General features: G+C 36.7%; 1 protein-coding gene and 1 pseudogene across 4 annotated transcripts in view; one reads left to right on the top strand and one right to left on the bottom strand.

Moving 5' to 3' along the window:
* ABCC9 (ATP binding cassette subfamily C member 9) overlaps window positions 1–26,027 on the bottom strand; it is a 114,847-nt gene that overhangs the window by 33,200 nt on the left and 55,620 nt on the right. For 3 of the 4 annotated variants that reach the window (XM_045829307.1, XM_045829308.1, XM_045829309.1), the window contains 11 exons: window positions 22,232–22,270; window positions 20,222–20,323; window positions 18,534–18,618; window positions 16,389–16,469; window positions 11,280–11,417; window positions 11,006–11,131; window positions 7,079–7,175; window positions 4,584–4,813; window positions 3,772–3,920; window positions 3,493–3,562; window positions 2,460–2,617 (listed from right to left, as the gene is read on the bottom strand). In XM_045829307.1, coding sequence (XP_045685263.1) covers window positions 2,460–2,617; window positions 3,493–3,562; window positions 3,772–3,920; window positions 4,584–4,813; window positions 7,079–7,175; window positions 11,006–11,131; window positions 11,280–11,417; window positions 16,389–16,469; window positions 18,534–18,618; window positions 20,222–20,323; window positions 22,232–22,270 — 1,275 coding nt within the window. The remainder of the gene's footprint in view (window positions 1–2,459; window positions 2,618–3,492; window positions 3,563–3,771; window positions 3,921–4,583; window positions 4,814–7,078; window positions 7,176–11,005; window positions 11,132–11,279; window positions 11,418–16,388; window positions 16,470–18,533; window positions 18,619–20,221; window positions 20,324–22,231; window positions 22,271–26,027) is intronic. The other variant, XM_045829310.1, reaches the window with a different exon arrangement.
* On the top strand, window positions 16,513–17,856 carry LOC123812528 (annotated as a pseudogene).

The raw sequence follows: 26,027 nt of genomic DNA, 5'->3' as shown, positions 1-26,027 counted from the left end.
TGGCCACAGTGAGACAGAATCTCTGCCATGATGGAACTTTTATGAATAAAAGTTTTATATATATATCTACATATATGTATACATGTATGTGTATATACCTATATGTCCATATCTATATAGATATAGACGGCACTCAATGAATGTTTGGTGGACATATGACTGAATTTAACCCTTTTCATGAGGATGAACACTTGGGACAATTTTTCTTTAAATAAGCTAGCATTTCTACAAGCTAGGCTAAGAGTTATAACACATTTCAAAACTTCCCTCTCTTCAGTCTCTTTTTCTGTACGTCTCCAGGTCTTTGGGATGGAGGGAATGAGAGTAGCAGCCTTGACATTCATCTGCCAGAGTCAACTGAACTGACTACACTGTTAGACAACCTTCAACAATCAATATGTGCCATTTCTAGGCTGTCTATTTTGTCCCACAAATAAATGCAATGTCTTTTTTGAGTTTCTAAAATGGATTTGCTCACTTCAGAAACTGCAGATGAGGGAGGGGAAGAAAGAGGGGAGGAGAATGAATACAAAGGAATGTAAATAGTCTGCTATTTTTAAACAGAAAACCAAGTGGCTATTTGTAATTTTGACATAAGCAACAGGTGGTCACTACACTGAGGTTAGTAGTGAAGGGAAAAAAATTAGAAAGGAGGAACGTTTGTTTATAGGACTGCATTTTGTGAGTAGAGGTGAGGATACAGTTTGGTCTTGTAAAGTTGTAAGGAAGAAACGCTTACAGAGCTAACTACACATTAGATCTGTATTTTAGACATTCAAAACTTGTGGCATTTCCTGTAGCATGTCCCCCATTCAAATTTTCCTTGGTGTTTACAAAATCATCTGTTACACTGCCTGAACTTTTCAACGTGGGTAAGTCCTGCAAAACCCCAGCAGCTAAAAGGGTATTTTTAATCTGAGAAACTTAAAATCATGTGGCCATATTTGCTAGCTTTCAGAGGATTTCAAATAAAGATGGTTTATAGTCCATTATCAGTGTTAATTCTTTAAAAATGGTTATCCCTTCTGCTTTTTCAGTCACTACCAGTGCTAACAAATTATTCTCACTTATAATGAACAGACTGCTTAATTCAAATTAATGAACTAGATCATTGCCTAGACTTCTCACTCAATTTGTATTGCTGGACAAAATAGTCCCAAATAAGCATGTGACTGAAGTAAGTCACTGTTTCTTTAGTGGTGGAAAGGCAGAATGAAGCAACTAAACGTTTTTGCCCCTCCATCAAAGCGGCATGAGCCATGACAGTAGAAAAAATGAAAGCGTGAATTTGATGATTAGCCTCCCTCTTTCGGTCTGCATTTCTGGTAAAAAAGGGTATGAGGCTGGGGGTGAAAAAACACTCTGGCTTTAATATAGATCCCTAACATTTGAACGAGCCTAATTCACAGCCTTGAGGGAGAATGTATATTTTTTAAATTAGGAAATGTTGTATGGTATTTTCAGAAGTTCCCAACTTTATTCTTGCCCTTTTTTGTTCCCTTTGCTGATTTTTTCTTACACTCCCCTGCCTCGAGTCCTATTAAATATTTGTAGCTTACTGAATAAACTTAATGCCTTTTTTCCTATTCCAGCAGTTAATATGTTTTATCTTCCCCCAAAACTGTTCCATAACGGGTCCTTATCATGTTGATCTCTTCATCTGCCCCCTGGCTCACAGAATTATTTGCAACACTGTCAATGCTTAATAAGTGTTTGTTGAAATAATGTGATTATTGCAATGATATAACATTTACTGTACTATTTATAGCAGGGCTTCAAAGTTAAACTGGAAATTTCAAAATGACTGGTACAATATTTCATTTAACTATTCAACAGCTCAGCAACTGACAAATTCCATATTAACAGAATAATTTAAAATCCATGGTTATCTTTTACTTATTTGGCTGGATATTCAAGTGCATCTTAAATGATCCAATCTGAAAATTTCCAGTCTCCTCAAGTTACAGTGTTCAAGATTATCTACTTTCATGGCCATCAGTCTGTTTTCTCTCTTTAACCTTTTTTATTTGTACTGTATTTTTTACAGAATGTGCCTTAAACATGTTAAAATATTTTATTCCCCCCCCCCTTGGGAATATAATAATATTAAGTCACTTATTCTTTGGGACTAGGTTGGATTTCCTAATTTTTTTGCCAATGTCATGTTCAGTAAAAAGACCACACGGGATAAAAAATTTGGCAGTCTGTGGACCAAAACCTCAACAGATCAATCCATGTGTTAATATATTGGCGTCCAGGGCTATGTAAGGGTGGACAACTAATTACAGAAACAATTATAGTGGATCTCCCACGTCAGGATAGGTTTCACCATGACAAAAAGAGGTTGCATTTCCAAATCCTATACTTTATCTTGAAAAAAAAAAGCCTACAGGAAATGTGGACCACAATAAATCAAATATATAGGCTTTTGAAGATGAACAGAATATTGTTTTACTTACTTAGAGGCCACTCGGAAGTATTTCTGGATAAAATAAAAGGCGACTCCAAGAGGCACAATGGCAGCCAGGAACACACGGGTAGCATAGGAAATCATGCCAATGGCAGACAGGCAGAGCAACGTTGAGCGAGTGAGAGATTCCAAAGTCGGCGGGATGTGCTATTATGCAGGTAGTTTGGAAGGAAAATGTTTCAGATCAATGCATGTTGGTTACAATGTAAGATAATATTCAGTTTATATTAATGTGACACTATACAGTTAATTACGGAAGTAGTATATAAACATTTCCACTGTAAGCAATTTTTTGCTCCAACTTCACTCACTTCCCACAGTTTAGTAGGTTTACCAGCCAGGGCTCTTTTTCTAAATTGAGGGTAATTTAGGTTTCCTAAAGCTTACTCTGTAAAATCGGAAAAAGCGAGGGCTAATTTGATGGATTCTTTTCTCAGTCGTCCTAAAGGGTCTGTTCTTGGAGTTAGCTAAACTCAGAATTTGAGGTCTTTAATTTCAGGACCAACTTTTAGAGGCCTGAGAATCTAAGACTCAACTGGTTATCTTTGGAATATTTCTAAAATATCATACCATCTACAACTTCTCTCATTCAAGAGCTCATCTAATAAAAATAAAGGACATTTAAAACAGATTGGCATTCCATTCTTTACTTCTGGGAGACACTTTGCATCAGCTGAACTTTTAAGAACTTTACTGTGAATAGAGATACAACATTGGTCAAAATCATTCCTTTTTATAATAAAAATTTAAATGTTAGTTTATTTTCTGCTATTTCTATTGATATCATGCTGATTCTCTAAGTATTCTCTTCTGCATGTATAACTTATTTTGCATTAAGGTTTTCCTTAAAGATTTTATTCTATAAATCATTTATGCATACAATATTGATATGAACATAAATAAGTTTTCACTTAAGTTTTAGAAATCCTATATTGTTAAGAGGAATCATGGTATATCCCAAATATTATTTAGCTTACTCTATGAAATTTATTCTTGAACTTGTAACTAGCTCAAGCACTCACCTGATCAATGATATTTGTATCAGCTGAAAAGCGATTGAGAATTAGTCCCAGGGGTGTGGTATCAAAGAATCTAGGCAACAAACACATTGAAACGTATGAAAATACTAAAGCATTTGGAACCTGAGCACTGCAAGTAGACATCATTAGAGTCATGAAAATGAGAAGGTCCCTATTCATTTGTTCAAGGATTGAATACATTCTTTAAAATTCCAAATTGCACTTAGATTTTAAAATGCATGTAGATTTTAAACATGGAAGTAAAAATAATTAACTTTTTACCTTATTGGTCCAAGAATTATCTTATTAAGGAGATTGTGGTGAAGATTTTTGGCAGCTGTGAGACCCATCCATTCCACAGTGAGAGATGTGACAAGGCAGAGGAAAATTCCTGCTCCACAGAGTATGCTAAACCCAGCCACGTAGTAGGTCTAAGAGGCACCAACATAAAAAACATAAAATTACCAGTTGAGTTTTTCCTTACTAGAAAACCAAATATCAAAGTCAGACAATATTGTCAACTTCATTATTTTGCATCAATTTAGACAGTTGGAAGGGGTGCAATTTTTGAGGGTTAGGGCAATATTTCTACCATAATTCTAAGGCCTAGTCTCCCTTTGCTTCCTTCACTCTCTTTCCAAATTTACCTAAGGGCAGATAAAGTATGGAGTCTGTTTGTAGGTTTGACATATTCTTGGATTTTTATATTGCAGCACTTATTCTTTTTATCCCTAATTTCAGAACAAACAGTTCATTCACTGGTATAGGAAGTTAAAATCAAATACCATCAGAACAACAAGAGTCCCTTATGTATCTCTCTCTCTCTCACACACACACACACACACACACATCATGTGTATATAATTCTCTTGAATCCTAATCCAACATTATCTTTAAATGTTTATTGTGATAAACTTTAAAAACAAAAGTGATGATAACAGATGCCACTTTGACAGGCCCTGTTCTAATTAACTTATTGAATCACACTATAAAAGTCCTATGATATTTGGGCTATTAGTCTCTAACTAGATAAAAAAGGTATCACAGTTACTCTCAACCTTCCCTTGATGATTTAAAGACAGAACCCACTGTACCTGATCGGCTTTTCCAGTATTGTTTATGCTGTACTCCGATGTCCATGTGGCCAGCCAGTAGTCTATAGCTACAATGACTGAATGCTTCAAAAGCTTAGAGAAAATCATGAGAAAGAGCAAGAAGAATCCTCCAGAAGTGAGGTAGCGCCAACAGGTTTTCCATGGCATTTTAGTCCTGAGCCTCATCACTGTGGACATGTTGTCATCCTCATCTTCCTCCTCTTCTTCTTCTGCATAGAAACACTTGTTGAAGCTTCAGGTGGGCAGCAGGTAGATAGCATTTGTATTATCTCACAAAAAAGCATATAATGATCTCCCTCAAACTTATAGAAATACAAGTATTAGTCTGAGAAAACTTAAATACTTGTAGCAGAGAAAATGTAATTTTTGAAAAATGGGTGAAAATGAATAAATAAATGAGTCAAAAAAAACATAAAATCCATGTCTGGGTGAGATAATTTGATGATTTATTACACATCAAGTTTACTGGAAGTTTAGGATAGAAATTTACTAAGTTGTTGAAGGAATTATGTTGCCAATAAAACCACATATCTGGCCCGAACATATTTATATGGAATTCTTTGAACTCTAAATTTCTGAACTTAGAAAACTGCACCAGGAATAAACAGGCTCTGAAATTTGTCCCTGGTCCAGAGGGCGTACTCCAGGCTCTCTATGGCCCATTTCAGACGTTGTAATGCAGAGAAGGGGCAAAGAGAAATCTTCGGGCAGAGCCGGGAGCAACAGGGGACTGTGGGCAGGGAGTTCCTCTCAGATGTTAAGCTGTCTGAAAACTCCAGGAAGGCTATCCTAAGAGCATACTGTATTGTGAGGACAGAGGATCTGGGCATTTCCTGACCAGTAATACTTGATGATTTGTATGGTTCCGTGACTATTGCACATTCCCTTCCTTTCCTTTTCCAAAGGTGCTTTTTGTTGGAGTTACCCTTTATATACGCCATCTCTGAACACTGAGCAGGTTGTGGGTAGGAAGAACAGACTACTTGGTTTTGGATTATAGGTTATCAGACCATGGGGATCTAAATATGGATATGATGGGAGGACTGAGCATCACAAAGGATGCTAATATTTGATCTGGATACAATAAATAAACAGGTCTCAAATAATCCCTCTCTTAAGGGTGGTTTCAACGCAGGAGAAAGACAAGATATGAAATTTACCTGATGAAAAAGGCAGACACTTGCAAACTGCTAGCTGTCTCCCCAATATTCATATTCTGTTTCCATATTAATTGAAATTTCAACTTGTTTGTGGCTGTCTTGCTAAAGACAACATTCTTTCACTTTCCTTGTACCTACTCTGATGAATTGGCCAATGTAAGTAGTAGAAACATGCAATTACTCTCCTTTTTCCTTTCCTGGTGGCTTGAGCAGACATACAGACAGGACCAGAACCAGCAACCTAATAGGTAATATGTACGAGTACCATACTGGGCTCTTTCATAGACATTAACTTATTTTACCCTGTAAGGAAAGTGTTTTTATCTTATTTTATACTTGAGAAAATGGATTAATAGACCGAGACCAGGGCAGAGTCAGCATCCCAAGTGGTATGCTCACCACAGGCACACTGGGGAGAGTAGCTGGGCATGACATTACCTTTAGAGTGCATTAGAAATAACTGAGTTAGAATTCTTGAGGCTGATGTTATCAAAATATCTTAAAACCATGTTAAATCAAATAAATTGAAACAAAAATCTATCCACTCATTCAGTCATTTGTTGAAAAACTGAATAATTATCATCTGAAACATAAAGGTAGTACATTTTGGTATTCTGTGGCTTAAAATAACTTGTAAGAATGTAGTCTTAAGCAAAAACTGTATAGGAAAAATGAAGTATAGTGCATATAGTATATAGACTTGAAAGTGATTTATTGTACAAACTTCCTGGCAATAAATGCTAAAGCAATGTAATTATTTCATCTAATTCCTCAAATTTCCAGTAAATCTTTTTCTCCACTTACTCCTTACTATATCCAGAAAATTGAAACATAATAAATGGCTAATTCTCTTATTCTTCATTGCCATAAAAACACCATGAAGAACCTCATGATTCAATATATATATATTTCAAATGGGGAATCTCTATATTCCCCATTTATTGTTTATTTTTGAAAGAGGGGCATTTATTAATAACTTCAGTGGGTCATGCTACTAGACCTTTCCAATTTTTCTGAACAGGAGTCTAGATTTTACAAACTATTGACTTTTCATTTCAGCTTTCTCTCACACACAACACAAATACACTAAGACACACTATGGGAAATCCCTCAAGATGCCTGCTGATTGAATGCATACCATTCGCTTCCACTCCTATCCTTTGCATTTTCACTACCGTTGTACTTGATTTAGCTCTTTTCCACCTGCAGAGAGGCTTATTCCTCAGTAGGACACTCACAGGTCAATTGCCAAGGTAAAGCCCTCACATCCCATTATCTACTTGACTGTTTCCGATGGAAGGAAAAGAAGTGTACCTTCATCTTCATCCTCCATTTGGGCTTTGGCCTCTCTGGAATACATGGCTCTTCTCAAAGTTTTCCTCTCTAAAGTAGTTTGGTCAGCTTCCATGTCCTGCAGCAAACATTGTGCTATCATCACTCAAGGAGCTCACGGCCACTGGAAAGTTTTAACTTGCTGGTCAGTGACTCACACGTACCAATCGTTAGTTACCTTACCAATCTGGGCTCTCTGCTCTCTCCAGAGATCCACAGCTCCTGTCATAGGAGCAGCTGTGGTGCAATGTCTAAGGACTGTAGGAAGTGCCTGAGAGCTAAGAAGCCCAGAGCAGGAAGAAACCCAGAAAGTAGTAACAGCATGATGCTGCTGACCCCAAGGGCAGAGGATACCTCCCCTAGCCCTAAAGCACAGTTCTACCACTGACAGTTGCTTTATTTTTACATCACTTTCAGATAACTCCTTTAATTTCTCTAACTAAAGATTTATTTATGTTAATAAATCTCTTCCTTTGAAATACATGTTCTAGACTGGTTAAAGCACTATCTGTCATTCCCTGTTATTATGAACTATTAAATCAGAATGAGTTTCTTTAGCATCTCACTAAGATAGCTGCACAAAAGATAAGAACTTCAACAAGAACTGAAGGAACATAGGTAATTTTGAAGGAAATGGGAAACAAGAGTACTCAGAAGCAGTTTAGTAGAAAGACCAAGGAGGGGGACATGTGCCAAAAGAGAAGGGGAAAGGTACCCAAAATGAACTGTGAATTTTTAATGGTTGCTCCAGACTTGTCCAAGAAAGAAAGCATTTCATTTTCTCTTGTCTCTGTGTCTGACACCACTGGTCCTGGACTTCAGAACTGGAGCAGCATTGTGTTACACTGTGGATTAAATCGGCTTCTGCAGGACATTCTGGGAAACTAACCACATGCCTGGTTTCTGTGGGGAAATGCATTCTGAGTTCCCAACAACTGACCCACAAACTTTTGGAATCCAGGTAATTTGCAGGTTTCCTGTACATGCTGATACAAAAAAATCAGTTTGTTATATCAATAAGCCTGAAGTGATTGGCCTTTAAATAGTGATTTTGATTTGAGGTCTATTTATTCACTTAGCCTCAGATGACACGTGTGATTCAGGAGACATGCTATTCTAGACGGCTCTATTGCTTCCAGATTCTTGGTTAAAAAAGAGTAAAAGTGAAAGTGTCTCAAGAACAGTATTTTTTCAGAGACAACATCAGCTTTTAATTTTGTCTGATGATATGAAAACCAACACTTGTACATGAGCTTAGATAAAATACAATTAAAAAGGACTCAATCCTTTGGGAACAGTGTACTGAAATAAATACAACCTATCCATTGAAAAGTAGAAGATTTGGTTTTATTCAACCTCCATGCTGTGTGATCAAAAGATTGAATGTCTTAGAGACATTTGAAAAATTCTTCAAAATCATGTTTCCTATGAGTAAATGTTCATAGTAGGCTAACTACAGGTTGAATATTTTAAATAGTGTTGATATTTGGATCAGGTAAATATGAACTAATTTCTCCAATATATATTTATTGAGTGCCAACAATGGGGCAGGTCAAGGGAGAGCTGGGAGTAGGGGAGGAAACATCAGATGATGCCAGTTTATTTAGCATAATGACATTATGAAGAATATGGTTGATGCTATCCCAGCCAGAATTTTAGTACTATTTAAACCAGGTAAAAAAGTGATTTTCTTCTTCTTGTAGTTTTCATGGCTATTCTTTTGATTGAACGTAATCTTTGCTGTTGACCCCTTCACCAGTAAACTGGCAGTGCTGTGTAAAGTCCTGAGACAGGACGTTCTGTGGGTCCTTTAATATCACCTTCCTTCTCTGCTTGTTCCATCTGTTTGGCTATAGGCCAGCCTTTCTCAGCCTTGCCACTATGGCCTTTTAGGCTCAAGGAGCTCTTTTTTTGTGGGGTGGGGGTGGGGGTGGGGTGTGCTGCCCTGTGCATTGTAGAAGTTTAGGACCATCCTTCTACCCACTAGATGCCAGTAGCAACTTCCCCTGAGTTGTGGCAACCAAAAATGGGTGTAGATGTCACAAATGTCTCCTAGAAGGCAAAAGAGGTCTTGGTTGAGAACCAGGGCTCTATGTAAACACTCTGCCACATAATGAATTAAACAAGAAACTGTTTTTACAAACACTTCCCCAAGATGTTCCCCATAGTATGACTCTCCTTGGCCTTCCCTGGGTGACAGGACCCTCCCTCCATTTCCAGGCGGGGATTCTGGGCAGGTGCATGGTTTGTTCTGGCTTCCACTGCCACTCTTCCACCACACACCTGGGTTCACTCTGTCCTCACCTTACCTTGTTCCCTATCTGCCTCAGCGAATTTAGAACCCTGTAATGTGTCTTTAATTATAAAGCTATGCTATCTCAAGTGATCACTTCATCTCTAAATATAACTTAATGGACGTTCTTCCTGGCTTGCTTAACAGTATTACTATAAAACCAAGCCAGCAGCTCACTCTCTCTCTCTCTCTTTCTCTCTCTTTCCAAATCTTCTTTCCAAAGTAAACCATAAATGGTCCCACTCCTTAAGCTTACATCATATTCTTTTCTCCCTGGCATCTGAAAAAATATCATTTGGATCCATCCCTGGTAAGTTCTTAATCAAGCTTTTCACAGTATAATTTCTAAGTGGGCACCGGCCAATTGTACCTTATTATTTTTTAAATAAGTGTCCTGTTTTCAAGGGTTCCATGATTTATCTTATTCTACTTAAAGATTTTTACATACATCATTTCCTCCTTATGTAGTTACCTTTTGATATTTTGGTCATATCCACAGAAGACAGAGCAATCCAAGGGTCTGACTTTTTATCTTCCCCTCTCTATTGAAACATAGATCCTTTCATTCTTTTATAAAATAAACATTTTAATTTATTGATATTCTCAGAAATTTGTTGATATAAAGATTTCATTTTACAATCTTATTCACGGCCAGGGGTACCAAATTTTGGACACTGTTTCATCATAATTCAAGAGATAACAATTAAAAACTTTACTAATTCAAGTTACAATTTCGCTCTTAATCACAAGTTGTTCTTTTTTTATTGTATTCGGTCTGATTTCCATGTAGTAATTACATCATACATAACATTACACTATAATTACATTGGATATGGACCTGGATTTAAGTTCAACTAGGACCACTTATCATACACACTGCACAACTTTGGGCAAGTAACTCAGCCTCTCTGAGCTTGTTTCCCCATCTGTAAAAGTTAGGCGGTATTTTTTTTTTTTTGCTCATTTCTCTCTTCCTCATTCTTTTTTCTGATATCTAGGGTTTTATGCTAATTAAATGAAATCCTGTAAAATGGGCTTTGTGAACTTTTAAAGCTATACAAATATAAAAATTTATTCTTATTTCTTTCTGATTACCTTCCCTCACTTCTAATGCTACCCAATACATGCTTTACAACTTCACCTACAGCTCACAGATGTTCATTTTTTCTAAGTTACATTGGATTTTCTGTTGCCCATAACTGATCATTTGTAGGTGGTGAATGAAAATATTCTCACACTACAGATGAAAAAAATAAGATCTACATCAGAAAAATAAGATAAAATAAGGATATATAAAATAAGAATATGCTTCAGCAAGTAATTTGTTTAAGTTTTAATCACACATCAATTTGCAATATGGTTCAAATTCAAATAAAAATCTTCTAAAAACCCAATGGCACTTCATCCAGAAGACAACATTTGAATTTTATAGTTTCAAAGTAGCACATTTGTTAATGACATAGACATATGCAATTGCTTTGGATTTCAAATGAGGACAATTATCAAATATCAAACATTAAAGTTAAATACTTCTTTAAAATATGTTACTAATTATACAGTATATTTCTGACTCTTCTGAACTGAACCTGGAATTCTTCGAAACTAGGAGCAATTACCTTTTCTAATTCTTGATCTTGCCGATTCATAAGTGTTTTCCAGTGTTCATAAAGCTCAACATCTTTGGTTTGAATGTCCTTCAAAGTCCCTTCCCTTAGCACACTTCCATCCTTCATGGCTATGATCTAAGGAAAGCACATATTAGCAGAACTGTGACAAAAAGCCTGAAGTGGCCAAATGAACTACCTTGATCTCAGAAAGCACTTCTTAATGTCCCTTTTTATTAAGTGGACTATAATATAAAAATTAATGAAACTTCTTTTAAACTCTCACCCAGTCAGCATGTGTTAGATACTGTAACTTGTGAGTCACGAGGACGAGTGTCCTCTTGTCATCTTGGAGAAATTTCAAAATCCCTTCCTGCATTAAGTGATCACTCAAGTGAATGTCCAGGGCGGAGAACGGGTCATCCTACAACCAGTCAAAAGAGAGAAGGTAAAAACTTCCTATACCTTTCTGTGACTTATTTTCTCCAGAAAGTAGAAATACAAATAACAAAGGGCAAATGATTCCTCAAGTCTGATTTATAAAAACAGACTTCATATATCAATAACTTTAAATTGTCAGAAATATTACGTTAAAATGAAGGAATTAAGAAGTACATATTGGTAGATACAAAATAGTCACATAAAGTACAGCATAGGGAATACAGTCAGCAACACTGTAATAACTACACACAGTGAGGTGGTTATTAGATTTATTGGGGGGTTGCATTGTAAATTCTGTAAATGTCTAAGCACTGCGCTGTACACCTGGAACAATATAACATTGCATGGCAACTGTATTTTTAAAAGAAGAATAAATAAGCTGCTGGTATAATGTAAAAAAAAGAAGCTTTTATTTTCTTTTACCTTACAATTTTTAAAAAGTAAATACAATATTAAAAATGGTTTGAATTTTATATATAGAATCTTCAAGTTCAAAACCCAACATTTTGACAACCTTTAACTACAGACTAAACAAAGAACAGAATTGGAGTAGTTGAATTTTAGATTATAAAAATAGGCATAGGCTCTGGACCAAGATGGTGACATGGGGAGCTCCTGAATTTCCCTCCTCCCCACAGGTGCACCAGATACACAGACAGCTACACACAGAGCAATCCAGAAACTGGTTGAGTGACTTCTACACATTAGGCAACTGAGAAAACACCCACACCTAAATGGGTAGGAATTGCTGAGATACACTCTGTCCATAAACCCCACCCTGACACAGCACCATACAACTGAAGAGAGAACCCCCAACTCCCAGCTTTTCCTGAGGAGGGAAGCTTTGGAATCACACATCTAGTGCCTTGACTTTTAAGGCTACCACCCAACAGACAGGATCCTAAATCACCTAGGTTTGAAAGCCAACAGGACGTTCATTTATGACCAAAAAGGTCTGTAACAGACAAAGAAGCAGCTGTTGACAGGCGCATGACAATCTGCCATGTTCAGGGCTCAGCACAGCGGGCCCAGTTCCTAGTCTTTCCCTGGAGGAGTTTTCCGCCCCCACCCCTGGAGGAGTTTTAACTGCAAACTTTACAAACTTACCTAAAGATTCAGCTTCCAATTAATCTGAATGTAAGTGCTGACATGGACCCTCCTTAGAGCCTTCAAGAGCTACTGGGTACTTCCTCTGCCTTCTGTCTCCAGCTCACTCCAACGACAAAGCAGAGAAGCCAGTATCTCCCTAGAAAGGGCTCCTTTACCCATCTGGTGCCCCAGCTTTTATGGCTGTCACCCAAGGGACAGCCCCCAAGTCACCTAGTTCTGATAGCTAACAGGACTTGCATTCACAAATCTCACAACAAACAAAGAAGCAGTTTTTAAACAGGTGCAGGGGCACCCCACTCCCCATCGCCCCTGGCTGTACACCCTGGCTCCACACAGACAGATCATGCAAAAATGCCCATCCCCCTCAAAGGGATTTGGTTGAATATTTTCCTGGTCTTTTTCTACCAAAGGGTCCAGCTTCTAATCAGCCTGTATCTAGGTGCTGACTCTGATCCTCCTCTTTTGAGATTTTGATGGATCTTAGCACCCATTCAACTACTAGGGGGCCAGTAAGGACCAAAATGGCAGCTTGGATAATCACAAAGGTCTGAGAGGCAACCAGGAGCTTGGAGTGGGAGAGGTGGTTGTTTAATATAATGAACAGAAACTAACACAGAGAGTCAAGAGGAATGAAGAAACAAGGGAATATGTTTCAGTAAGATAAATCTCCATAAGCCAGTCTTTGCAGTGAAACAAAGATAAGTGATTTACCTGATACAGAGTTCAAAATAACAGTCATAAAGATGCTCAGTGAGGTCAGAAGAGCAATGCATGAACAAAGTGAGAATTTGAACAAACAGAACAAAATACAAAAAAGTACCAAACAGAAATAGAGCTGAAGGATACATTATAGCAAAACTAAAAAACAATAGAGGATTTCAAAAGCTGTCAATATCAAGAGGAAGAAATAATTTCTATAAAATTCTGACTTTAAATGTTGTAAGATAGTAAGGCATAAAGAAAAGTTCATTATCTCTAAATCAAGAGGCCTAATCTGTAGCCATGACTCCACCCCTCTCTGACACTGGGTGAATTTCCATGTTCTGTCACTTGGACCCACATGTGTAATGTGTGGGTAATGATGAGACCTATCAGAGAGCACATAGGGCTATTACAAAGATCGAATACAATGTTGTAAAAGTCTCTGCAAAGTGTTCTGAAAGTGGGTTTTTTTTAGAATCTGTTTCTTATTTTAAAAAAATTAGGTGTGGTGGATTAAAACTAATCCCTTTAAAGCATCTCGGTGAGAGTTCAGCGACTTCCAGGAATCTCTTCATAAGGAAGAATGCGGTGGTTGGAACACTGGCTATGGAATCAGGCCACCTGGGTTTGAATCCTTGCTTTGCTATTACTCTCTGTGTGACCTTGGATAAATTATTCCCCAAAGCCTCAATATACTCTGTAAATAGCAGTAGCAGCAGTAGTAATAATAATAATGACAATAACAATGCCAAACCTAACAGGATTTATGATAATGTAATGTGCTAATGTGTATTAAGTACTTAGAATTATAGCTGGTTCATAGAAAGCCCTCAATGATGGTTGCTTTCATTTAATTTATATGCCATGGCTGCATTATGGGGTGTTTTGGTGGTACAGTCAAATGTAACCTTTTATGCAACTTAAAAAAAACTAGGCTTGATGGTTTGTGAATCATTCCTCAAGATCCAGTTTACATATTAACATTTGGGGGCAATGCTTCCTTTAGAGAAAGTAAGACAATATGCCAAATGCCCACCCAATCCTTCATTTTCAAGAATATGTTTATTTTTATATGCATATATACAGTTCTCATTAATACATTCTCTCCTATATTCTATTAATATGTTCAAGTTTTATACTCTTTGCATGGATATATTTCTGGAAATAACTCCTTATAAATATATTAATGATACGGCACATTTACAGATACCATAAAGCTTCAAAAATAACTGGCATGCTTGATACATCATTAGAATGTTTTCATTTCGCTTTGATATTGTGTAAAGGCTAATGTAATAAAGTTTAATGATAGCAAAATACAAAACCCTTCCAGTAATCATCTATAAAAGTAAGATCCTTAAAGATAAGAGTAATGCCTTTTTCTTCTTTGTTTCTCTACACAGCACAGAAAATGGTACTGAGGAGGTTAACTAAACACTGATTGATGCAAAGAAGGAAGGGAAGGAGGGATGAAAAAAGGAAGGGATGGATGGAGGGAGGGAAGGAGGAAATGGAAATGAAGGGGAAAGGGAAGAAAGAAAAAAGGCTAAAATAAGGGGGGAAGGACAACACAGGTCATTATTTGACAGTAGTAAATTTTGAAGATGAAGGCAGGCAGCCATGAGCCAAGGAAGGTAGAGTCTCTAGACGCTGGAAAGGGCAAGGAAATGAGTTCTCCCCTAGAGCCTCCAGAAGGGAACACAGCCCTTCTGACATTTTGATTTGAGCCTAGTAAGATTCCTGGTGGACTTCTAACCTACAAAGTGTAAGATAACAAGTTTGTAATGTTTAAGACACTAATTATGGCAATTTGTTATACCTGCACAAGGAACTTATACACTGACCAAGAAGGAAAAGGTTGCCTTAAAGATAAGCAATCTGTCTTCAGAAGGAATCATGAAGCTGTTAGAAATGATGCAAAAAATACTAATTCTATAACGAATGATTAGGAATCCACAATAGGTTGGCCCTATGGCCTGAGTCCCAAGCTTCTACAGTTGAGGTAAGTAAGGGTCACTAAATTGAAGGCAGTGAAATGAACTGGGGTGGAACACCACACCCAGAAGACCTTGGTCTTTTTCAGATTTCCACATCACTTGTTCTCAGCTGGTTCAGTCATTAACTGATCCCAAAGTTCAAGAAGTCGCTTCTAGTTGTGGGCCCATCCATTATTAAAAAATTACAGTTACATAGGTGACTGCTAGAACTTGCTATGGCTTTTAGGGTGTTTTTGTCTGGAAAAATTTGGGGACTGGTGTTCTTAGGGAAATGAACCTGAAGTGAATTCACAGTATGTCCAAATTCTACTACCATCTACAGTAATGGATCCAAACTTAGTGGGAAATTCCAAAACCAACCTACTTTTTGAAGTGCTTTTTTAAGATTAAATGAAATAAAAACTCTAAATAAGGCCTGGAAACCAGATTTATAAATAGTTAATACTTGCAAAGAAGAAAAAGACAGGGAAGGATGCATTTACAAAGTCTTCTGGTCTCTGATATATATGATATATATTATCTATTTGTAAGCTCAGTACTAGAACAAATTCATAGTCAACATAATCATCTAAGTTTACTTGTGGATCCACAAGTAGAACCAAGTTAATAACCCAGAATTAATATGATAAATATTCATAGAGCTTTTTCAAAACACAAACCCTAGAATCTGCCCTTACGGATTATGATTCAATAGGTCTTGGGTGGTAACTGGACTTCTATAGCTTTAGGAAATTTATCCACAGCCTAAGGTGCACACCACTGGAATAGAATACTATGCTTACTTCCTCTTATGTCCACCAAGAATGTATTTCCCAGACCTACTTTCCTTGCCAGCAAATATAAATGAGAAGACCTATGATCTTGTCCAGTTGACCCAGCACCATTCACACGCTCTCACTAATGATTCTCGTGGTTAAGAAACTCATATAAGCAATCATGTGGGAACCTCAGTCTCTTGCACTGAGACTCCCCCAGCTCTCAACCTTCTGTGTTGATCTGATTTATACTGTGAGGATTTGTTTTCCCTACATTTTCTATGACTTCATAACTTAAACCATCTTTCCTTAAGTTATTTTGCTTGTCCTTTAAAGACTCATTTTACCAGAGGGAGAAAATGAAGTAGAAAGTAAAGGCTATATTCTCACCAAGAAGACAATATTGGTGTTTTGATAGAGAGCTCGTGCCACACAGATTCTTTGCCTCTGACCCCCACTCAGGTTGATGCCCTAGAAAAGAAATAGCCATAATATCCACCTTTTCCATGAATAAATGATCTGTTGGTAAAGCATTCCCTTTCAAATACAAATTTCTCTAAACATTTTTTAAATTTTTTATTGTTGTTTAAGTACAGTTGTCTCCATTTTCTCCCCACCACTCTCCCCACCCTCCCACCCAAAAATTTTTCTAAAAAAATCTCAAACTAATGGTAATTTACTAATTGAACTGTGATAATATTGATAAGATAAAATGAAAACTGCTTAGTGGTTAACACCTGAATCATATATTAAGGTAATTTTTCACTGGTAACAGTAATCTCCCTTTCACTACAAGAGAGAATTCTGTTGCACAAAAGCATTAATGAGCAAAACACTAGTGGGTGCTGAAGACTGTCAACAATTCCAATTTTTTTCCTATTTCGGTGTCTGTAGTGTACTTAACATATATCTCTTAAATTTGGCATTCCAAGTTTTGTTCAACAGAACTATGCTGCAATACTTTTATAATCAAGTGCTAATTATAACATTTTTTTAAAAAACTGTTAAAGTAAGTCCTCACTTAACATTGTCCACAAGTTCTCGGGACCACAGCAAGACAACATATGACAAAACCAATTTTACCATAGGCTAATGGATATGAACAAGTGTTAAGTTCCTACAGCATCTCAATGTTATAACAAAACAATGTTGAACAAAATGATATTGAACAAAAGGATGTTATTCGAAGATTTATTGATACTTATTGAGCACTTGTGTGAATGGCTTTACATTCCTCATTTCTTTTATTCCTCATAGTAATCCCAATAGGTAGTACTGTTCTCATTTTACAAATACAAAAACTAAGGCTCTGAGAAGCTAAGTTCATGCTCTTAAATACCATATACTATGGTGAATAAATAGTCATTAATAACGCAGACTACAGCTCTTTTCCTGTTCCCAAGCAGTTGCATGGAGGCAGAGACTTGGGTATGTTCAAGATTTAGCTCCACCATAACTCAATGCCATAGCCAAGGAAGGCATTGCTGCTGGAGCTGTAATGGACATTAATACTGCTTTGCAAGGAGTGCTGAAGACTGCCCTTATCGACCTCGCATGTGGAATTGGCGAAGCTGCCAAAGCCACAGACAAATGCCAAGCCCATCAACATGTGCTTGCATCCAACTGTGATGAGCCTGAGTACGAGAAGTTGGTGGAGTCCCTTTGTGCTGGACACTAAACCAACCTAAGTTACAGTTGATGATGACAAGGAACTAGGGGATGGGTAGGCCTCTGTAAAACTGACAGAGAGGGAAAACCCTGTCAAGTGACTGGAGGCAGTTGTGTGGTGGTTAAAGACTAGGGTAAAGAGTCTCAGGCCAAGGATGTCATCGAGGAGTATTTCAAATGCAAGAAATGAACAAATAAACTTGGCTTTTGTTTAAAAAAAAAACATAAAAGAATGCAGACTACAGAGTCAGACTAATTCCAGATGCGCCACTGACTCTGTGATGGGGCTAGCTCTTTAACCTCTCTTGGCTTCCGCTTTCTCAGCTTCAATGTGCAGGTAGCATACAAAAATCTTTCACTGAATACTTGATGCCTATGAGCATTAAAAATGTTATCCGACATTGTTAAAAAGATTACATAGAGGTATAAACATTTTTCAGCTGGTCAGAATAGCACAATGTCAATGAAAAACATGTTTACACAAGGAAAAAAATGAACACTTTAACAAGAGTAAATAGATGCTGACAAGAGTGGAAGAAGTTGTCGAAAGCAATCCCAGTTTCCAAATCAATATAAAGTAACCTCCAAGTAAGTAAAATTACACTTGATCAAAGGCAGGAACTGCTCTGTTTTCCTCGAGAGCTCTCAAGTGGCCAGCACAATGTTAAGTATATGGTGGTTATGCAACAGACACTTAAGAGAGAGTGGCATTAAAGAGCTCCTGTATTCTTTCTCTGGAACTTGTCACTAGTACAACACACAAATTTTAAACCCTCAGATTTTATTATACTCTATTAAAGGTTAATGACAACCAGAAGGCTTTTCTAGATTTTTGTTTATCATTTAGTTCAACTATACATAGCTCACCCTTTCTCCAATTTCAGTTTGGTCTCCAAATGGTAGTAAGTCAATATCTGGCTGAAGAGAACAAGCATCTGTGACAGCTTTATACCTTTAGGAGAAATGATTTTGAATTTTTAGAACGTTATTAATATGCTGCCCATAAACTAAGTCACAAATTCAATATCTTGGAAGCTGAAATATAACATTTATTGAACAATTGTACCTATTAGCCTCTAAGCTAAATCTGTGGATACAAAGATAAATAAGTATTGGTTCTCACTCTTAAGAAGCTAGTAGTTGGAGCACGAGACTGACACAGAAACATGTAATAAAAATGTACCTTGTTACGTACTCTCACAGAAGAGCATACAAAGTGCTCCCAGAATACACACAGGAAGAAATGACTGACCATTCCGAGAAGTCAGTGACATCTTTGCAGAGAATGTAAGGTGTAAATAATACCCAGAAAGAGGAATCATAATTTGTCAAGAAATGAGGGAAAGGAAGCTTAGAAAACTGCCTAAAGGTGAGAGAATTTATGGTGCCTACGTGACACACCAGGAGGCCCACCAGGACGGAAGCACGGGTTGCGGGTGGAAGACGAAGGGGATTGACAGGACTCACACTGATCTAAGGCCGGGACTGGGGATCTGCTGGATTGGAAATCTAAGGAAGCATGGAGTTTGAAAGCGCTGGGGAAACTATCGATGGTTCATTTTCTCAATCACCTAGTCTTAAAATATCCAAGCCATCCTCGATTCCTCCCTCTTCTCCCTGCTCATATTTGGCCATTCTCATTCTAGAATGGTTTTCTGTCAATCACCTCACCTCTTCCTTCCCATGTTTCTAGTCACCTCCAGATGCAGGCAACAGACACTGCATGCCTGGATAATTATTCTAACAAACATCTAAATGTCTGCTTGCTCCTAATTCAGATCCACCCCATATATCCGCCATTACACAGCCAGATTAAACATCACATTTACCTTGTTATGTCCCTTTCTCAAACATGCTGTACCTCCCTGGAAGCCACACAGTCGCATCCAACTGGATTCTATGGCCCACCACTACCCTGCCTCAGCCTCCTTCACAATCCAGGTCCCCACTGTCAATATCCCCAAATCCCCTTCTGTCTGCTCTGTTCTCAGGCCCCAAACAACCCAAAGCCATTTAGATTCCACACTATTTACTCTTCCAACTACCTTCCTCATCCATCTTCCATGACCTCATTCTCCTCAACTTTCAAGACCCAGTTTGGTGTCTTAAGACTCATCCTTGTGAAAGTGGCTTAAGGAAAGGGTCACACCTGGGAACACTCCAGTAGTACTTAAAAGATGAGTTAAATATGGCAAATTCTGGCTGCTCCTGGACACTAGACCCATCAGATCCTACAGCCTTCCTCTCTTTCAATATGTTAGCCTTCCTTCAGCTGCTTACTTGGATTTTTCCTTCTGTTTTTCCAATAATCTCACCACCTCACATACTTGTACATACACACTTCACTTTTGGCTGTTTAGTGTTGGTGTACAAACTGTTCTCACTAAGTGTACAGAATGGGCTGAAACTTCCAATGAGGCTTCTCTTAAAACAGTTGAATCAAAAGACCTGGTGATGAGGATGGAAGGAAGGCAAGCAGAAAGAAAAGGAACTTCCAATGTAAAGATTCCAGATGCTATGGACCAAACATAAGGATTTTATAAATTGAACATTACCTCTGTTTGTTGAAAGGACTTCCAAAGGTAATATTTTCTTCTACTGTTGCATTCAATAGCCAGGGCTTTTGAGCTGCATAAGCCACAGAATATCTGCTCCTACTGGAAAGTGGAAAAAAAAAGAAGCAAAATCCAAAATCGCACATGGGTGCTATGTCCTATGTGTATTTTAGTTTGATTAAGTTAAATAAAATTTGATAAAATATCTCAAACACAAAAGTAGAGAACTTCTAAAAGAAAACACTTTAACAACCACCAACCTTATTAATGGTTAAAGATTCCACCTGAATTCAAGGGATTAGAATTATATCAAAATGTCATACATTGTGCAAAATTTGATTTTGCTGTGCTAAAGAAGTGTTTTAAAGCAGATATTATTAATTGAAGCTTTATTTTCTAAAGTGGTATAATTTTAAAAATAATTAAAGATAATAATTCACTTTGTCATAGCTACAGATGTTTTAATTTATAGTAAAATTAGTAATTTTTATATGTAGACCTTAAAACATAATGTGAATTGAACTATAATTATAATATGTGTTTGTGGCTTAATCATATTAACATATATTAAGGAAGTAGATAATATATATTTCAAAACAAACAATAATATTTTGAAGAGTCCATTTCAATATTGAAAGGCATATACATCTGAAAGCCACATATTTCAATACATATTGAAATAGTTTATTTAAAAATGATAACCCTTTCCTCTCATATTTTTGAGCTTGTATATTCTACCAGATCTGTATCTTAAACTTTAATTTGCAGTAATTAGGAAAATGCATGTGAGCTGAAGATACAGAAGACGATGATATTGGGTCAGGGAAAGGGTCACATGTCCATAGTTAGTTCATTGACTGTAAGTACTAAAAAAGGAATTAAGGTTAAAAGAGTAATAAGATTAAGAAAAAGAGTAGTTAGAAATGCTGAGTGATTATCCTGAAACATAATGTCTAGCAGTTAGAAGACATAACAACATACAGTATGCCAGTGGTCTCTTGGATAACCACATGTGCAGCAAAACAGTGGTTCCCAACCTCTGACATGCCTGCTTCTCGTAAGTCCTTTAAGTGCTTTTTTTCTTTTTGAAATATGGGTAGCATTTTGTTCTCCATCTCTACCTTATTCACAGATTCCATCATTGTTGAACTCATAAACAATATACTGTATTTTTCCGTGTATAATGTGCACTTTTTTGCCCAAATTTTTGAAGGAAAAATAAGGATGCACATTATACATGGGTAGTGCCAACTCTGTATCTATATAAATGTTTTTAATTCTTTTATTTATGCTTATGCATTAAAAGTGTAACTCTAGAAAGCAATAATGATATCTTCATACAAAATAATACCCTGGAATATGATAACTAATTTTGTTTCTAAATATAAATAAATAAAAATTGAATTAAAAAATTAAAATGAAAGATATTTTTCCTGAAAATTTGGGCCAAAAACTTGGGCATGCTTTATACATGGGAGAGCATATTACACATGGCAAAATACAGTACATGTTAATTCTTTCATTTTTATTGAATTTATGGGGTGACATTGGTTAATAAAATTACATAGGTTTCAGATGTACCTATATAATTTTATAATACATCATCTATATATTGTATCATATGTTCACCCCCCAAAGTCTAGCCTCCTTCCATCACCGCTGATCCCTCTTTATCCTCTTCTACCTGCCCCTACCCCCTTTTCCAATTTTATAATATCCCAAACCCAATTTGCTAAGAACCGACTGAGTTTCAGCCAAAGTTAAGACCTATGTGACTCCCTGAAGGAAAACAGTTGACACAATGGGCTATTTTTTTGTTTAAATTAATACTTTCAGCAGCCCGCATCTGTTGGGAACCACTGCGATTGGAAGTATTCTAGCATATTTTAATATATAACTTCATACATCATCAGAATGAACAAAATGACCAAAAGAAAGAAATTGAGTATCAAGTAAAGTCTGAGGAAGGAAGTCATTTTTATTAAATGCAGATTAAAATAGAAATAATACCTTCTGGTTGCTTCAAAAGAAGGTTCAGATTCATTTACACTGCAAGTATGGCAAACAATGTACATTAATTATGAAATGTAAATACAGAATGACTGTCTGCATATATCAGTGAGAGATTACATAACACTGAACATATTTAATAGCTAAGGCCCCAAATGGTTTTTGATATTAGTTTCAAAGACAAATCAGATAAATAATATTTTAATGTCATAATTGGTTAGAAAATAATGACTTAGTGAGCTTCCAAAAGATAAATAGTACTGTTCTTTTTCACACAAAATATGGATTCATACAATGACCTGGGTTCTAGCCCCCACTCTTCTATATAAATTTACACAATTTCTCTAGAATAGTTTCCTAGTCTGTATAAGGATTTAATATCTCTAAGACCTCCTTATCTTTAAAATTCAAATTCAATCTATATAAACTCCTAATTATCTACTCTAAAGTATGAGAAAAATAATTAATTTGGGGACTCTGGACTTGAAAGGTTTAGAAACAGCCTGGACTGTAAGCAACTGGCAAGAAAGAAAGACACTTACAATAGGTCAAACTGTGAATTTGGGTGTAATTAATTATTGATATGATTTTTGTAAAAAGAAGTGTTTAATTAAATTTAGTGATAGCTACATTATGGGGAAAAATACTGACAACCTGTTTGTTTTATTTTTACTAAATTTTAATAATTCAGTTGAACTTCATCATTCTGAAAAAAACTGAATTTCAAAACTATACACATACTACAGCCTATAGAACTCCAAAAATAAGTCTTATTTGACTTCGGAAAGTATCATAAACTTTTGTGGAGAAAATTTACCTATGATATCTACTGATATTTAGTGTGTGGTTACTAATAAGATTTTCACAATTGCTCATTGCTAATGACATCTTGGGATGGTTAATGGAAGCAGAAAGAAGCAATCTCAGACTAAAAACTCTCTCTATAATTATTATTTCCTAATTTAAGTTGCTTACAAAAAATAAATCAATAAAATACACAATTCCCTAAGTGATATTTTCTACGCAATATGCTTTAGATGCCAAGAAATTTGGATTTCTAAAAAAAATTGGATTTTATTTTTTTAGTGATAAAAAGCCAATGAATTTCTCAATGACTTTAGTTTATCTGAGGAAGACAGAGAACAAAAGAGGAAAGGCAGGCATGTGGCAAAAATTATAATAGATTAATTCACTTACTGGCATTCCAGGTGGAAATGCCCATCAGATATTTGAAAATGTCAGCCCAAACTGAAGATACAAATTTTGAAGTCATCAATTGTTTTCAATTACTATTGACTAATTCCAACTATACTTATTACTATTAATTGATCACCACCTAGTGCCAAAATGCTAGAGATACTGCACATGAGAAAAACCCATTACTGCTTTCCTTCTGCTTTATGATTTATGGCAGGGTGCCAAGGGATAAACAGTGCGGTAGGTGCAGTAAGGAGTGGCATTAAACACAGTTAAAGAACCCCCAACTAAGGGTAAACAATAGAGTTGATGCCAGAGAGATAAGTAAGAGTGGGCTAGATGAAAAAAGGTATTTCATACTAGGTAAAATACATATTGAATGGCCTTCAGGTATCCTGTCATAGAAGGAACTGAGAAAAATTTAGCATGGCTGAAATGTAAGTATAAACAGTGAGTGAAGAAAAGTACATGGTAAACTTTAAAAAAAAGTATGCACAGCCCAGAAATAAAGGGGCTCTTAAACTATTTAATGGAGTTGGAACTTTTCTTCAGAGCAATGGAAAACCACTGAAAGAGTTTAAACAAAAGAGAGATATAGGTTCAGTTTAGAAATATCACTTTGGTTGCAGAATGGAACATATGAATTGGAGGGAGGAAGACTAGAGGTAACATAGATACCACTGGAGACTCTCAGAGTCATGGAGATAAGAAGGCAGTGCCCTTAGCTAGGGTACTGGCGAATGAATGAAAGGAAGTGGACATATTTCCAGATACCAAGGATTGTGTGATTGATAAGACAGGAGGAGTAATAGAGAGAAAGAAATCAAGGACAGGGAACACAAACTAGGAAGCACATATGGCAGGAGGAGATACTGAATTAGCAGTGGACACATTAAGTTTGAGGTAAGTAAGGGGTATCCAAATGACCATAGCTAGAAAGCAGAATTTGAAGCTCAGGGAGAGATCTGATAAACAAATGAACATATTGGGGTGATCTGACCTTATAATATATGTCTTATAATAAGGACTTTAGATTTCATCCTTTATTAGTGAAGAGTCAATAAATGACTTCAACAATTCTTGCTTGTTTCATAAGGAAACAAAAAAAAAGAGCAGATAGACAAAATTAAAGTCAGGGGAAGCTATGTGATTGCTTAGGGAGTATGCACAGAGACAGGAAAGAAAGGGACAAAGACAGAACCCTGAAAAAAACCACTGTTTAAGAAATGGCTAAGGAAGAGAAATCTGCAGAAGAGAGCAAGAGGAGCAGGAAAAAGTTATGAGGTAATCTAAATGCTGAGTTTTACTGGAAACTAAGCAAGAGACCTTCTGAGGCAGAAAGTATGAGCAACAATGTCAAGTGGCTAGGAGGTCAGGTAAGATAATTATCATAAAAGTGTCCGCTGATTTTAACAATTAGGATGTAACTGGTGGATTTGATAGGAATAGTTTCAGTAGGGTGATAGAGGTAGAAACCAAACTGCAGTGGACTGAGGTGAGAGCAGAAAAAGAGAAATTGGAGAGAATGAGTGAAGTCCTTTTATCTTCAAAAGGAGGAAAAAGGGTGGTAGTTGACGGTTGAGACTAGAAAGAGAAAGGGAGAGGGGAAGGGAGAGAGAGGGAGAAGGAGGTTGAGAGAGAGAGAGAGAGAGAGAGAAATAGAGAGCTAGAGAAAGAAAAACAGAGTTCTGTTTTACAAAAAGAAATGGGAATGAACCAGGGGCTGGGCAATATCTGAAGCAGATGACATACTTTGGCTTTAGGGTGTCCCAATCTAGTGAGAAAACTAGACTGAGTGATTTGAATCCCCCTTAGTGATTTGAACAATGTGCAGAGGAACCAGAAGAGAAGGTACATTTCAATCCACATGGGGGAACAAGAGGCTTTGTCAAAGAGATAAAATCTGAGTTGACACTAGAAACCGGGATGAGGCCACCAATCTGAGAGGGGTATTACATACATGGTGTGTGCTTTTGAGAACTACCTGCAGTTCAGGGTTATGGGAGCACAATGGTAAAGGTGGGTGGAATGGCAGGATATGAGTTTTAAAAGTCAGACAGGAAGAAGATTATGAAAGTCCCTGATATAAAATGCAAAGGTCATTGGAATATTACTTTTTTATAAAATAAAAAAATTATAAGGAAAAAGAAAGTAATTGGATTTGCATTCCAAAAAGGTAAATCTTGCAGTGGCGTGAAAAAAGGTGAGTGAGTTATTACAGTAGTTCATATAAGGAATAACTGCTTAAACTAGGAATATTAAAACAGACATAGAAATATAGAAAAGTGATTGGATGGATTTTGCAGGTGATGGAGAGAGACAGAGAGGAATCTAAGTTGAATCTTTGAGCTCTGACTTGGGCACCCACCAGCTGATTTCAGGGTGAATAAATGAATGATACTTTAATCAGTATTCTCTGAATATTCCTGATTGAAAATATGTTTTATCAGCTATTAAGGATACCATGAAAGAAAATTAAGTAATTTTTGTAATTAGAGAAAAATGGAACAAGTGTTAGCTTATCCAGACTCTTAAAGGCTTTGGGTTCCTGTGTCAGAGCCGACACACACATTTTCTGAAGAAAAATCTTTGTCCTTCT

The sequence above is a fragment of the Phyllostomus hastatus genome, unplaced genomic scaffold (genome assembly GCF_019186645.2).
Source record: "Phyllostomus hastatus isolate PE091 unplaced genomic scaffold, TTU_PhHast_1.1 phas_scaffold_93, whole genome shotgun sequence".
NCBI lineage: Eukaryota > Metazoa > Chordata > Mammalia > Chiroptera > Phyllostomidae > Phyllostomus > Phyllostomus hastatus.
Note: the sequence above shows the minus strand (reverse complement) of the source record. Positions and strands in the feature narration are given on the sequence as shown.